This window comes from Hypanus sabinus, chromosome 2 (genome assembly GCF_030144855.1).
Source record: "Hypanus sabinus isolate sHypSab1 chromosome 2, sHypSab1.hap1, whole genome shotgun sequence".
NCBI classification, from domain to species: domain Eukaryota; kingdom Metazoa; phylum Chordata; class Chondrichthyes; order Myliobatiformes; family Dasyatidae; genus Hypanus; species Hypanus sabinus.
The window spans coordinates 44,649,349-44,666,012 of NC_082707.1; the positions used below are offsets into that span (position 1 = coordinate 44,649,349).

Here is a 16,664-nt window from a genome sequence, read left to right on the forward strand (position 1 = left end):
TTGGCAGAGGAATTCATCCAGTGTATGCAATGAACAAAATCAGTGCAGACACCTAGTGCAGATAATGGACTGCCTTCATACAATGCTATTGACGATCACATCCTCCACATCTTCATTTTCATTGTACTGTTCAAGATGACTGTCGATACCTTCAAATTTTTCACAGTTCCTAATCTATTGCAGGCGTGAAATCGTTTTATTTTCACTCCCAGCTGATTCTGGCACCTCTAAGCCTAAATGCTTGAGACTGCAGTGAGTGAGCAAACAGTTTGGAGTTGTCTTACTGATTACTTCTTGCCAATTATCAGTGACAAAAATCACTAATTTTTGAAGACAAACACACACAAACGCTGCCATTTAAAACGTGCCCGCTCTAAGCACAGTGGAGCATCCAAAGGCTACATAACTACGTGTGACTGATGCTAGTTAGAAGCTGTTTGGTAGCAGTGTGCTGTCCCAATTAAGAGACATATATTGTCCCAAATAAATGAAAGGAATTTCTGGAAATTTTATCAATTAGTTTTTATTCTTTAAGTGTTGTCCAAGTAAGTGGCTTCCCTGATTAAGTGACTGCCCAATTAACCAGAATCTACTGTACTCATAAAATTAGAGGGGGTGAAATTAGATTACAGGTAGAAACAACAAAAGCGGAAACCTCATTTCAAACCCAATATATTTGTATTTCAGTGGAAATCAGAGAAGAATACAGGGTGTACAACAAGGTGGGACGTCAATGGCTAGCTCCCCATCCAAGTCCAACATCAACAAAAACCTTTGCACGTTATCAAAGATTAGTATCATTGAAATTTACTGTCTCAGAGGGGGCTGATTTGGGTCAATGTGCTCACTCTAACAAAAAGTCAAAACTCTTCAGGTCACAGCAGTTCTCACACCACTACATTGTAGGTTCCTGCTTTCCAACTGCTCACCCAGAATACTATGGACTCAATCTGAGGTGTCCCCAACACTGGTACTGGGAATCTTGTTTCATCCACAGAACCTATCATCTGTATCTCTAACCAATGAATCCCCTATCACTCCTGCTTGGGTCTTCACTCCGCTTCCCTTCTGAGTCAACGTAATTAGGTGGAACCAGTGCCGTAGTTTTCCTCATCTCCCCACCACCCCACAGTATCCAAGGAAGAAGGAAGCCCTTAGCTCCGAGTGGAGTCATCGGGACGCTGTCATGACGGCGTTTTTTTGGCAGGCTTTCTTGTTTTTATGAGGCCGAATTGCCAGCTCAACGCTCACCCCAGCACGGATGGAAAGCGTGCAAGGGAGCTGGCGCTGATGCCACTACACCACCAGCCAGCTATCCGAGGAAGTATGCACGTTATTAAGAGGAGTCCTGTACTGGGTGCTTCTTCCCTTTCCCTCCCTTTGCAGTCACCCAGTTACTTATCCCTGCATCACCTGTTAATTAACTCCTCAGCCTCTTAAATGATCGAGTTCATCCAGTTCTCGTCTTCTAATGTGGTCTGAAAGAAGCTATAGCTGGGTGCACTTTTTGCAGGGGCAGTTATCAGGGACAGCTCCCTGGAGGCCATCCTGGCTTCCCACGTCCCATAAGTAGAGTGTTCCACTGTCTTGATTGCAATTCCCACTTCTCTAGCTGGAGTTGGGGGGGGGGGGGTGGGTGGAAGAAAAAGAGGGAGGGAGGACATTTCTGCCTCTTCTCAATGAAGCCTCTCAAGCCAAAGCCTCTGTTCCCCACTCTAATCCAATCCCACTGGCATAACAGCTGCTCCCAGAATGGCCCTTCTGCTTGGATCTAACCTCCTCTTCATTGGCCTTGCCAAGTGTCTAATAACCCAAACAATCTCAGGCTCCACAGAACGCCTTGGTAGGCCCCACTCACTTCTTATATCCGGCGCTAAAAATCCAACAAGCATCAGCTTCCGCAAAAGAATCAGAAGTAAAAATTCAAAACCATGCTTCTCAAGCACATCTTCCCAACCACTTGGTTCTATCAAGGCAGGACAGCTCAACTCAAGATGAAAACGTCATGCGCATGTTAATTATAATGTACAATTGGGGTGGTGACAGGGGCAAGCTTCGTGGTTACCAGTAGAAAGGAGAGGGGTGGGAAATTCCTCACCAATTGCATCCCTGAAACAAAATAGTGATGGGAGCAGCTTCTTGACCAACAGGTGTCAAGTTTGAACTGTTGGTCCAGGGGCAGCAGCAGGGTTCTTGCTGGGGTCCGTCTGAGACCTCAATTCCCAGCAGCAGCTTCAATACCAAGAAAATCCCCAGATGCCCACAGTTGAATTGGAATGCTTTGGAACACTTTCCGATACAGACTCCAGCAGGCTAATGTCCACTCACACACAAGAGCCACGGTCTTATTTCAGCAAAGCTTTACTTTTAAGATTTACAAGATCCCAGTGTGCTCAATTTTTCTATATATCATATGTAATAGCATTTTCTAACATGTAATAGTTCAAATAACATTCAAACAGTACGTCCTGAAAATCTCAAAAGTAATTTCCTCCATCACATTACAATACTTTAGGCCACATAAAAAATGTCATATTGCAGTCTACATTATAGGAAAGCAAATAATATTTGTGTGCAGGAGCTGGTCTTCCTCTACACCGACAGCACATTTAGCTTTATTTGCATTAGTATGCAGACCAACTAAGGTTTTGGTTGATGCCCTTGGCAAAAGATGTGAAGTTACTATAGATAGCATGTGCAATACCATCCCGACGTTATACCACAGTGTGCGCACTGCAATACCCCAGCAGTCGTCACAATACCACCCTTAATGTCAGGTGACACAAGGTGAACAGTGGGCTGCAAAGACAGACAGCATGCTCATCTAAACACAGTGTGAAAATAAACCAGGGCTGAGCCAACGACCAGCGACCAGTTGGTAAATACAGCTGTGACAAAATTTAATACACTTACTCTTAAATTGAAAGAATTAATAGCAGGTCATGAAAATATCAAGCAAATGCCAGCCACTTGAGGTGGAAACAATATCTTTGCGAACTCTAATATTATGTGAAGTTGGTGAGTATCATAATTTCACTGCTGCAATTCCAGATATATGACTAATATGTCTATAGTTATCAAAACTACTGGAAGCACTCAGCAGGTCAGGCTACCTCTATGGGATGAGGAAGAGAATTATGTTTCAGATTGACAACTCTTCAAGCTCTCAGTCTCACTTCCAATAAAGGGTCTTCGATCTGAAAAATTCCCTTCCCATGGATGCAGCCCAAACTGCGGAGTATTTCCAGTTTTTCTTTTACTTTAGATTTCCAGCAGCTGTAATTTTTTTTGAATTTTCAAGCTGTTTATAGATACTGACATGTGCCACAGTCAGGGCTGGAGCATAACATCATTATTCCACAAATCAAAGAGCAACAAGCCTGTATAAATCTCCAGGGTGAGTTCAAACAACACACACAAATGCTGGTGGAACGCAGCAGGCCAGGCAGTATCTATAGGAAGAAACACTGTCGACGTTTCAGGCCAAGACCCTTCGTCAGGACTAACTGAAAGGAGAGGTATTAAGAGATTTGAAAGTAGTTGGGGGGAGGGGGAAATGCAAAATGATAGAAGACCGGAGGGGATGGGATGAAGCTAAGAGCTGGAAAGGTGATTGGCGAAAGTGATACAGAGCTGGAGAAAGGAAAGGATCATGGAACTGGAGGCCTCGGGAGAAAGAAAGGGGAAGGGGGGCCCAGTGGGGCCTTTTATATATTGATGAGACCCGACGCAGACTGGGAGACCGTTTCGCTGAACACCTACGCTCGGTCCGCCAAAGAAAGCAGGATCTCCCAGTGGCCACACATTTTAGTTCCACGTCCCATTCCCATTATGGCCTCCTCTACCGTCAAAATGAATCCAAACTCAGGTTGGAGGAACAACACCTTATATACCGGCTGGGTAGCCTCCAACCTGATGGCATGAACATTGACTTCTCTAACTTCCATTAATGCCCCTCCTCCCCTTCTTACCCCATCCCTGATATATTTAGTTGCTTGTTTTTTCTCTCTCTCTCTCTGTGCCCATCACCCTGCCTGTTCTCCATCTCCCTCTGGTGCTCCCCTTTTCTTTCTCCCAAGGCTTCCCATCCCATGATCCTTTCCCTTCTCCAGCTCTGCATCATTTTCGCCAATCACCTTTCCAGCTCTTAGCGTCATCCCACCCCCTCCGGTCTTCTCCTATCATTTTGCATTTCCCCCTCCCCCTCCTACTTTCAAATCTCTTAGTATCCCTCCTTTCAGTTAGTCCTGACGAAGGGTCTCGGCCCGAAACGTCGACAGTGCTTCTTCTTATAGATGCTGCCTGACCAGCTGCGTTCCACCAGCATTTTGTGTGTTGTTGTTTGAATTTCCAGCATCTGCAGATTTCCTCGTGTTTGCTCCAGGGTGAGTTGCCTTTTACTGAGATTATCAGAAACCATTCTAATTGTGCCAATTGCGAATAGGTACTCAGCAAGTCAAAAATAAAGTGTTTGGAAGTTAGCAGCATATTGCGACTCAACTGAAAGTAGCCAAGAATTTAAAAGAAAGGAATTTTATTTAATAATATTATTACTGATGTAAGCTCTCATAATACAACACTGAAAATCTACCGGTTTTAAGCTGAGCACTTAGCCATAATAACGTTATAGGCCAATTAGAGAAAATACAACTTTAATTTGTGGTGGCAGTACAAGTTAAAATTGTCAAGGCCACGGAAAAACTAGGGACTAAAAGCAGCAGTAAACTAATATCTGTTTGCAACTGAGTGGGGCTGAAGTCCAGGAGGTCATCTTCCACAAAAAGTTACCAACTCAGTTTAGAGATGTGCGCTGCCTGCCTCTTTACAACAATAGAAATTGTATGAAGCAAAAAAAATGTGACAGAAAAACCATCCTGAAAAGCTTCAAGTTTACAAGGGAAATAAAATTTTAAAGCAGGAACACACAACAAGTTTTAAAAGCTCATGAAAGTTTTATTGCTGCAATCAAGAGGATCCTACTTCAAATCTAGAGTTACTGTCTTGTTAGGAGAGTAAAGTGTAATCTGATAAAGTCTAACATAAAAGAAATGGATGTTCCTTTATCAATAATTTTCATCATTGAGGAATAGTTAAGTCATCTAGCGATTGTGAATAATACTTATTCAGAAAACAGTTGTAGGTATTTTACTTTTGAAGGACTACTATCACAGAGTAAGGGTCCCTCTCATGAACCAGTACTTTCACCTGTACTTTCTTTGTGTTTTATAATTTTCTTCTACTTTCCTTTAAAAAGTCTCTGTCCATTTTCTTTACACTTGCAATATTTAATTTGAGAATGAGGGGCGATTTGATAGGAGGTATACAAATGAGGGTATCGATCGGGCAAATACAAGCAGAGAAGTTTGGACAAGTACATGGATGGGAGGGGCATGCAGGGATGCCATCCAGGAGCAGGTCAATGAGGCTCTGCAGAATAACAGTGTGACAGGGACTAGATGGGCCAAAGGGCCTGTTTCTGTGCTGTACTGATCTTCAACTCCATGGCTTTTCCTTGTCAATGAATTTTGATATAGTTTCTTCTTCAAAACTTTTAGCTTCCTTGTAGCACTAATTTATGGAATATTGCAAAGCAATGTCCAAATGTCAAAAATTTCTGCTGGCTTTTGTACAAATGGTAGAAGAGCACCCAACTTTTATGTCTTGAACTGCACTACAGAAGACGTGACACAACCAAAATAAACTGCAAATTTAAGTGACACAGTACATTTTCCTTCACTCACTTAATTAACCCTAACTCTATACCAGACAAATTTACTTGGCTTTTTATTTGGGGCTGATAGAAGTCGTGGCATGCTTTAAACAAACTCTTATCTGAAGAAATCTCCCCATTTACACAAGGCATTTTCTGAGAATAAGAAGTACTACATTAAATAAATGGAATAAAATCCACTCTCTCTACTTTGGCAAGATGAGATTCGGAGGAATATTCCATACTAACTGTAGGAAAAAAATTGCAGTCTTCCCTTTATTTGACAAAACAATTCAAAGAATCAAATCTTCATTTAATTTTTGCAGCCACACCCTGATAATTAAGCTCACTACTCAAGAAGGGTACCATGCTCCAAAACAACCAAAATGGAATTAAAGGCATAAATGTCTTATATGCGACATAAATGTCAGCAAAATCCCTCTCCTAATTCTAATGTTTATTCCAGAATTGATTCACACAATCCAAAAGAAATACAAACATTATGGACTGAAAACAAATCCACTCAACTGTGACAAAAGGTAGTGTGAATGAAAAGAACTCAATATCTGCACGTATTTTTAAAAAGAAATAAAATTGCTACCAATATAAATTAAATTGATGGTTCAATGAAAGAATGCATTTTGATGAAGCTATCTGATGAACCATTATTTTAAAGTGATTTTATTGTCGTAAGTAAATCACTTGTGATTTTTATTAACTTATTTTAAAAACTAATTTATAATTTTCTTCATTTCTGAGATGTGGGAAGCATCATCAAGGCCAGGATATGTTATCCATCCTTATTACCCTTGAGAAGCTAGTGATGATTGCCTTCTGGAACCTGGAAGTATGCAAGTTTCTGGCAGAACTACAATTTAGTGTTAAAACAGGTAATGTCAGATTGTATATTCATTATTCAAATTGCAAATTTTCCCTTTACAATTACATTAAGGGAGACTTTTATAAAAAAAAACTGTGAAATGAAGTGGCAACGTGATATTGCTGCTTTCCACACCTCACCAAAAATGTTAAGTTACAGCTATTAAGTGAAGTGTCACATTATCAACAATTCCAATAAGCTTTCTATTAAGACTTGAGAAAATCAGGCATATTCTTCAAAAATAATTGCACACAACAAAGTTGAAGGTTCTCTGGATGTAGGTAGCAGTATAAAGAAGTAAATTGACAGCAAAAGTGGGTTAGATCTAACAAGGATAAAGGAAATATGATTGCAAAAGTGGCCCAAGTAAGGAATTAAATATTCCAAGAGCAAGGCACAGAAAATGCTGGAGGAACTCAACAGGTCAGGCAGCATCTATGAAAATGAATCACCGTCAAATTAATTTCTCTCCTTTTTATTTATTTGGGGGGAGGGAGTGTGAAAGCAGATACAAGAGCCATGTTTAAGAGGCTGTTAGATGTATGAATATGCAGGGAAGGGATCATGTACATTCAGAACAGAATTAGTTTAATTCAAAATGTTCAGCATAGATATTGTGTGCTGAAGGGCCTGTTCCTGCACTTTCCTGTTCCGTGTTTCATTACACAAGCAGCTCATCAATTCTTCACAAATATGTACAGCTTTACATTTATCTGCACTGAAGCTATTTTGCCAATTGCACTGCATATTTAAGTCTTTTTGTCACAGTCTTTCTTTGCAATAGCACTCTCTCCAATGTGATATTGTCTGCAAATGTTGTACTTGCGATTCTCAAGTGAATATCATTAAAGTAAATTGCAATGATCTCACACTAATCTGTGCAGAGCACTTCCAAATTTTTTAAACCAGTCTGTACAATTACCGTGGATCCTTAACTCACTGCCTGTTGTTTGGTAGCTTGTTATTTGTCCCCGGTATTGACTGCTTTAACCTTAACTCCTACATACAGCATGCCATATCTTATTAAAGACCAAAATATATTGAATACATTGTACTAACCATGTCCATTTTTCTGCTGTTCTCAAATAAATAACCAATCAAGAATGCCCTTCCAATTGAAATCCCTGCTGGCTATAGTTAATTATATTTTCAATGTCCAGCGACTTCTCTCTCACATTTTTTGAGAGGAAAAAATAATCCATTATTCTCTCCTGTCACTGACGTTGAGCTAACTAGTCATTAACATCAAATTCTGTATCAGGCCTCAAGTGTAGCGAAGAAAACTCCAAGACATTTTTGAAAAGCATCATCAAAAACAAAATTGAAGTTAGACAACCAGATATCAATGCAGAGGACACAGTTTAAAGCTGTCTTTTAAAGAGACAGGGAAATTCTGGGACTTGGGACCTTGGCAGGTGGTTGGGAGGGGAAGGAGGAGCAGTATCAATGGTTGAACAATTATTCTGCAAATACAAAAAGAGCCAAAAAATCTGATATGGCAGTAGGTGACCGTCGTGTTAAAGAATAAAGTACTCAAAGTGCAGGGAGTATAAAAATAAGGTGGGTGGTGTTAGAAACACAGAAAACCTACAGCACAATATAGGCCCTTCAGCCCGCAAAACTGTGACGAATATGTCCTCATCTTAGAATGTTAGGCTTACAATCTTAGGCTTACCCATAGCCATCTATTTTTCCAAGCTCCATGTACCTATCCAGGAGTCTCTTAAAAGACCCTATCGTACCCGCCTCCACCGCTGTCGCCAGCAGCCCATTCCATGCACTCACCACTCTCTGCACAAAAAACTTACCCCAACATCTCCTCCATACCTACTTCCAAGCACCTTAAAACTATGCCCTCTTGTGCTAGCCATTTCAGCTCTGGGGAAAAGCCTCTGACTATCCACACGATCAATGCCTTTCATTATCTTGTACACCTCTGTCAGGTCACCTTTCATCTTCCGTCACTCCAGAAAGAAAAGGCTAAGCTCACTCAACCTATTCTCATAAGGCGTGCTCCCCAATCCAGGCAACATCCTTGTAAATCTCTTCTGTGCCCTTTCTATGGTTTCCACATCCTTCCTGTAGTGAGGTGACCAGAACTGAGCACAGTACTCCAAGTGGGGTCTGACCAGGGTCCTATATAGCTGCAACATTACCTCTCGGCTCTTAAACTCAATCCCACAGTTGATGAAGGAAAATGTACCATATGCCTTCTTAACCACACAGTCAACCTGTGTAGCAGCTTTGAGTGTCCTGAGGACTCGGACTCCAAGATCCCTCTGATCCTCCACACTGTCAAGAGTCTTACCGTTAATGCTATATTCTGCCATCATATTTGACCTACCAAAATGAACCACCTCAAACTTACCTGGGTTGAACTCCATCTGCCACTTCTCAGCCCAGTTTTGCATCCTATCAATGTCCCGTTGTAGCCTCTGACAGCCCTCCACACTATCCACAACAGTCCCAACCTTTGGGTCATCAGCAAATTTAATAACCCATCCCTCCACTTCCTCATCCAGGTCATTTATAAAAATCACAAAGAGTAGGGGTCCCAGAACAGATCCCTGAAGTACACCACTGGTCATTGACCCCCATGCAGAATATGACCCATCTACAACCACTCTTTGCCTTCTGTGGGCAAGCCAGTTCTGGATCCACAAAACAATGTCCACTTGGATCTCATGCCTCCTTACTTTCTCAATAAGCCTTGCATGGGGTACCTTATCAAACGTCTTGCTGAAATCCATATACACTATGTCTACTGCTCTTCCTTCATCAATGTATTTAGGCACGCCCTCAAAAAAACTTCAATCAGGCTTGTAAGGCATGACCTGCCTTTGACAAAGCCATGCTGACTATTCCTAATCATATTACACTTCTCCAAATGTTCATAAATTCTGCCTCTCAGGATCTTCACCATCAGCTTACCAACCACTGAGGTAACACTCACTGGTCTATAATTTCCTGGTCTATCTCTGCTCCCTTTCTTGAATAAGGGAACAACATCCACAACCCTCCAATCCTCCGGAACCTCTCCTGTCTTCATTGATAATGCAAAGATCATTGCCAGAGGCTCAGCAATCTCCTCCCTCACTCCCCACAGTAGCCTGGGGTACATCCCATCCAGTCCTGGTGACTTATCCCACTTGATGCTTTCAAATATTGTTGCACTTTTACGGATTATTGGATATGATGCTGTGGCCATCACTGAATCGTGGCTGAAGGATGGTTGTAGTTGGAACTGAATGTCCAATGTTACACATTGTGTTCAGTTCTGCTCACCTCACTACAGGAAGGATGTAGATTCTATGAGAGTGCAGATGAGATTTACAAGGATGTTGCCTGGATTAGGGAGCATGCCTTATGAGAATAGGTTGAGTGAACTCGGCCTTTTCTCCTTGGAGCGACAGAGGATGAGAGGTGACCTGATAGAGGTGTATAAGATGATGAGAGGCATTGATCGTGTGGATAGCCAGAGGCCTTTTCCCAGGTTTGAAATGGCTAACATGAGGGAGCATAGTGGTGGGGGGGGGGGGGGAGGGGGAGGGGGAAGATGTCAGAGCTAAGTTTTTCCACACAGAGAGTGGTGGGTGTGTGGAATGCTCTGCCAGCCAATGTGGTAGAGGCAGATATAAAAGGGTCTTTTAAGAGACTCTTAGTTAGATACATGGAGCTTAGAAAAATAGAGGGCTATGCAGTAGTAAAATTCTAGGCAGCTTCTAGTGATCGGCACAACATTGTGGGCCAAAAGGCCTGTAATGTGCTGCAGATTTCTATGTTCTATGTTCTAATCAGGAGCAAAAACAGGAGCCATAGGTGATGGGGAGAAACACAACCTGGACCAAGTTTGGAAATGGGCTACAGACTTTTAAACAAGTTCAACTACGAAGAGTAGAACAAGGAATTGCACCAAAGAGTCAAGTCTACAGTTAACAAAGACCTAAACAATGGTTCAGGACAGGCTGTGGCAAGATCATAATAAATTATTTTAACAGAAATGGAAGTGGGCTATTTTAAGATACTGCAATCATTACAGTAAAGAAGGGTCCCATTCAGCCAATCAGGTCAATGCTTGCTCTCTGTGGTCAGTCCCTTTCTCTCACTTTATCCGCTGGTCCAAACCTCAAACTAGGATGAATTATGTTCCATAGCCTTCACTAAATGTAAAGATTAGGAAGCCATTCAAAAATAACAGAAGCTAAACTAACAAACCATTTTAAACGATTCACTGGATTACCTTCTCCGGTTTCCCATCTAACACACTAGGCTCACATTCATTTCTGGGCTGTCTGCATTACAACTCTGGCAATAATAATACAGTGGATTCCAATTAATTGGACCATGGGTAAATCGGGGCAGACGCTCATTTAGGACAACTTTTAAAGAACAAAAGCCAATTGAGAAAATAGTCAGGATTCCCTTTGTTTATTTGGGGCACCATGCCGCTAACTGGGACAGGAGGCTGTTTCCGAACAGTTTCTAACTGGCACCAGTTGTGTGCAGTTGTGAGACTATTAAACACTGCACCACGCTTACAGCAAATAGCTTTTAAATAGCATCAATTGTGTCTGTTTGTCTTCAAAAAGCAGTGATTTTTGTCACTGATAGGGGGTGAGAAACAAGCTGTATGACAATTCTGAACTGTTTTCCAGCGCTGAGGCATAGAGATGCCAGAAAAAGCCAGGAGTAAAAATGAAAAATTCAATTTCACTACTTCAACAAGTTACGAACCTTGAAGAATTTGAAGGCAACAACAATCATGTTAAATGTTTCAATGAAAATGAAGATTTGAAGGATGCAACTTTTGAAAGTATTCTATGAAAGCAGTATGAAGGTGTCTGTGCTGATTTTGTTCATTCACAGTCAATCAGCATACACTGGATGAAATTCTCCATTGATAGGAATTAGGAACTAATACACAGACTTATAACAGTGTAGTAGAATTGGAAGGTTTCTAATTAGTTCATTATTTCATTTAAATACATAAATTGTTATTCACAAATGGAAGTTAGTCTTTTTTAAGAACTTATTATTTCCATGAAACTTCAACTAATAGGGGCAGCTGCTTACATTGGACCAAAATGTACCAATCTCAATGTGTCCCAATTAACCAGATCCACTGTATATTCCTCAAGGAAATGTAGTGCTCAGATTTATATAGTACTCATCATTGCGTCTTATCGTTGCTCCAAAAACAACCAATGGTTACCTCCTGGGCCTCTTCCCCACCTTTGAGACACTATTTTCCATTCATAACCAGTTCATTCAGATCAGAAAGCAGCACTCGGTACAACTACAGTGACCACAACATTCACTGCTCAAATGGTTTATAAGATGGACGCTTCTGAGTATTTCTCAACAAGAAGCAAGCACTTAAACATTGAAGGACATTGTGGTTTGGTGACAAGGGCCAATAGCTGAATAGGATGCACATCCAGTGTCTAAACAAACAGAGGATCCCATTTTAAAGAGTTCCAAAGAAAACCCTAGATTAACTAACGCTATAATAATACAAATATCATTCTGCTGATACGCAGCCCGAAGTACGTTATGACAAATGTTTGGGGAAGGAAATAGAAAGTACCCATTCGGTCTCAGTCCTTGCTGGAAAGAAGTGATCAGGGGATGGGAACTGGAGTGAAAGGGACAAGGATGGGGCAGTTAGTCCCCAAGTCGACGTAGTGATTAGTGAGACTGTGAGAAAGGACAGGCAGGTGACAGGGCAAAATTGCAGTTAGTAGGATGAGTTGAAGTGTAACAAGGAGGCAAAATTGAAAAGGATGATGAATACAGGACTGAAGGTGTATACAAAGTAAGGTAGATGATCTTGTAGTCCAGTTAGAGACTGGCAGGTATGACGTTGTAAGCATTACTGAGCCATGGATGAAGAAGATCAGAGTTGGGTGCGTGACATCCAAGGATACACCTTGTATTGAAAAGACAGGCAGGTAGGCAGAGGGGGTAGCATTGCTCTGTTGGCAAAAAAAGCCAAATACAAATAATGAGGTGACATAGGAAGAGAAGATGTAGAATCTTTGTGGGTAGAGATGAGCAATGCAAGGGGTAAAAAGACTCTTGTGGGAGCTATGTACTAACCCCCAAACAGGAGTCAAAATGTGGGATATAAATTTCAACAGAAAGTAGAAAAGGCAGTTAATAAGGCCAATGCCACAATAGCCATTTGGGATTTCAATATACAGCAAGCTCGGGAAAATCAGGTTGGTGCTGGATCCCAAGAGAGTGACCTTGTCAAATGCCGACAAAATGGGTTTTTAGAGCAGCTTGTTGTTGAGTTCTCTGGGAGAAAGGCAATTCTGGATTAAGTTGTGTAATGAACCAGTTTTGATTAGGGAGCTCAAGTTAAAGGAAACCTTAGGAGCCAGTGACCATAATATGATAGAATTCACCCTGCAGTTTGAGAGAGAGAAGATGAAGTCAGATGTATTACGATGCAGTAAAGGGAATGACAGAGGCCTAAGAGAGGAGCTGGCAAAAGTTGACTGGAAGGGACACTAACAGTGATGGTGGCAGAACAGCTGTGGCTGGAGTCTCAGAAGGTGCAGGATAGATGCATCCCTAAAATGAAGTCTAAAAGAAGCAGCACACACAAAATGCTGGAGGAACTCAGTAGGCCAGGCAGCTTCTGTGGAGGAAAGTATGATCGATGGTCCAGGCCGAGACCCTTCGGCAGGCCCTTCAGGGTCTTGGCCTGAAAAATCAATTGCACTTTCTTCCGTAGATGTTGCTCCAAAGAGGGATCTCACTGAAACTGATCGAATACTGAAAGGCCTAGATTGAATAAATTTGGAGAGGATGATCCCCATTGTGGGTGAGCCTAGGACCAGAGGATACAGCATCAGAATAGAGGGACATCCATTTCGAAGAGAGATGCTAAGGATTTCTTTAGCCAGAAGGTGCTGAATCTGTGGAACTCATTGCCACATTCGGCTGTGGAGACCAAGCCGTTGAGTATATTTAAAGCGAAGATTGACCAGTTCTTACTTAGTTAGGGCATCAAAGGTTACAGGGAAAAGGCAGAAGAACTGGGTTGAGAGGGATAATAAATCAGCCGTATCTTATGGTCTATGATAACTCAGGAAAAAATAGGGTCTTGAATTGCTGTATTTTCCCCCCACAACAGTCACCAACAGTAACAAAATTAAAACATGAGTTTTCCAATGACTGGACAAGTTGTAAAGTCTTAAAGATACAGGGAAAATCCCTAACACACAGGATATATTAAATGAAGATGAAACAATAATGAAACATGGCAAAATGCTAATGAGTGATATTGTTGGACAGACCAACAAGAGAATGGCAAGAGAACCACAGGAGAATGGCAAACTAAAGCTAAGAAAGTGAACTGAAAATCTGGAAATCAAAGACTCAAGAGAAATGTTTTGGCCTGCATGAGGAGGCTAGTATTCCTACAAGCAGTACACAGGGAACCAAAAATAAACTTCCTGTCCTAATATTTCAAATCGACCTTATGCTTTAATGGAAATTTTCCGTAGTGAAACATCATGGATGCTGCAGAGGAGTGGTTTCAAACGAAATTTGGGACTGCAAGACAAGGAGATATTAGGGCCACTGAAAGAGAACTTTGGAGGGCCCAGAAAGAGGATGCCTCATCTTCAACAACGTGTGCTTGAAAGTTAACTAAAAAGCAGAGGCAGGAGAGACTTAAGAAACAAAATCAAACATTAGAAATATTGGCCATAGCTATAGTCAGTGGAAGAGTTCAGGGATGGCTGAGAGTACAGATATCCAACAATTTTTGAGAGCTGGAAAAGAGAATGAAACATACACACGCACACATACTCACACACAGACAGACACACACACACTCACACTCACGCACAGACACACGTATGTGCCACGGAGTGACTGGAAAACAAATATGAGAATAATTGACAACGCACTGATTAGCCAGATGTCCAGAGGACGTGCAGAAGACACAGTGGGGTGAATGACCCATTCTGTGCTGTATGACACTACAACTCCAGGACCTGCTGGAATTGAGAGGACAGACATCAGCACCTGGTATAATCTCATACTTAGAGATAAGGTGCAGTCTGGTTAAGGGTGCATTGTGTTTAGGTTTTAAAAGTTAAACAAAAAGGATAAAGAACCACCAGCAAATAAACTGAAGCACAATCAGAGTCAGGTGAAAGAAATAGGCAAACACCTCATTTCAGGCAGTTGCAAGGCATAGAGATCGAGTCTGTTGCTGGGGGAACACAGCTCAATTTAGGGACAAAGGAGAAAGGCCTTCCCAGTGCTTACTTGCGTAGCAGGCCTACTAACACTAAATCTTTGACTTTGGATTACAGTTTGGTCATTTACTAATAGCAGTAGGATTGAGGGAAGTCTTATAAAAGTTTATTTCCCTCAGTCATTTTTGGAAGCAGGAATCACTAACACCAGTAGCCAAAGAATGTGGTGTGCAGTCCTTCTGCAAAAAGCCTCCCCATCATAATGAGCTCCAGGAGGTGAATTCAGCAATGATAATAAAGCAGTGAGATAATATAGTAATTGGAAAGCATAAATGCAGGTATCTGATCATCCATGCCTATAAATTACAGCAAAGGAGGAACAGCCGGCATTGCTCACTCAAGACGAAAGCTTTGCAGACTTAACCTCCCCCCACCCACAAAAATTAAGTCCTCAACATCCTCTAAAACAGTTGAAGGCAGCTTTTAATTCCTTAGTAGCAACACACAGGACTTAGAAGGGAACCTGCAGTCAGTAGTGCTTACACACATCTAACTTCCTTCCAGGGGTTCCCAACCTGGGTCCACAAACCCCTCGATTAATACTATTGGTTCATGGCATTAAAAAGGTTGGAAACACCTGCAAGTTAGCCTTTGTGGTGATAGATAAAGGGGAAGATGGCCAGAAACTGGTCACCATTCTTAGCTGAGCACCAGTCCTTCCTGAACGTAACAGCAGAGCCATCACGTACTCCTGAAGATGGGTTTGCAACATTCCCCCTGTAAACAGGTGAATTATCAAAAACCCATTGGGACAAAAACACGCCAACCTTGGACAGGTGGCAAGCACCACAGCACAGTCACCATATGGAATCTGTCCTTACAACCCATACCATCCAGCAAATATCACTGGCACAAACTGCACTTTAAACTTATGTTACACCCAAAGATAAAGTGCCAAGACTAAATTTGAGGATACTTCAATTGGGGAAATGCAATGCTAAACCTACATTCTTTCACATTTCCTAGTCTATAATTTGTGCACATCCTTCCCAAATAGCTGTTTTCCTTTATCAAATGACAATCCCTTTCAATTTTTGAGATTTGCCAGACGATACAAAACACTGGGGAAAGTTCTCAGCTCAAGTCTGAGAATGTGCAATCAAAATAGTTGCTCAGAGGATTTATTAACAACTGATCCCAGCAATTATTGGCATAGGGTGAGGCCTTTAGAGCACAATCTTAAAAATTCTAATAGGAAAGCCCTGTTTTAAAGCTTCACTTCATTATTTCTGATCGTGAAATTATTACCCAGATAGTAACTTAAAAACGCTGGATGTGTCTTTGCGAATGGCGCGATTTACCTCTGCCTTGTTACCAAGACGTTATTCCATTCCATCCTAAATTAAAATTCCTAGTGTGTGTTTGCCGTACTACTCTTGACAAATTAACAAGGCCAGCTTTTAGCTGGAAAGAACACGCGTGGTCCATGCGCCTAGAACGGTGTTCACATCTGGCAGCGTTCAATTGATGCTCCAACGACACCGCTGCAGCAAAACTCCGGCTGCACTGGGGAAGATCGGACAGCAGACCGCGTGAAGACTAAAGCGACAGGGACGTACGAAACTGAGCCGGCGCTAGTCACTCAGTCAAATGCGGAGCCACGCTAGCCCAACGGTAACAGAATGGTTAATAACAAAATAAAGTTCGTACCAAAGTTTGTTCATAGTGGAGCGCCCCCCGGGTTGCCTCGACTCCAGCCATGTCTGCAGCTGCCGGGCAGCGCTGAGCGACCCGCGACTGTGGCAATGCGAGCCGCGGAGCGCACCACTTGCCAGCAGCAGCAGAGGGGGTGAGC

At 42.0% G+C, this 16,664-nt stretch overlaps 1 protein-coding gene across 2 annotated transcripts in view; it reads right to left on the reverse strand.

The window, feature by feature from the left end:
* The window catches only part of LOC132378331 (chloride channel protein 2-like), a 506,358-nt gene extending 489,732 nt beyond the window's left edge, over positions 1-16,626 (reverse strand). For both annotated transcript variants that reach the window (XM_059945154.1, XM_059945148.1), the window contains exon 1: positions 16,520-16,626. In XM_059945154.1, coding sequence (XP_059801137.1) covers positions 16,520-16,570 — 51 coding nt within the window. In that variant the 5' untranslated portion in view covers positions 16,571-16,626. The remainder of the gene's footprint in view (positions 1-16,519) is intronic.
* Between the last annotated feature and the right edge of the window lie 38 nt (positions 16,627-16,664).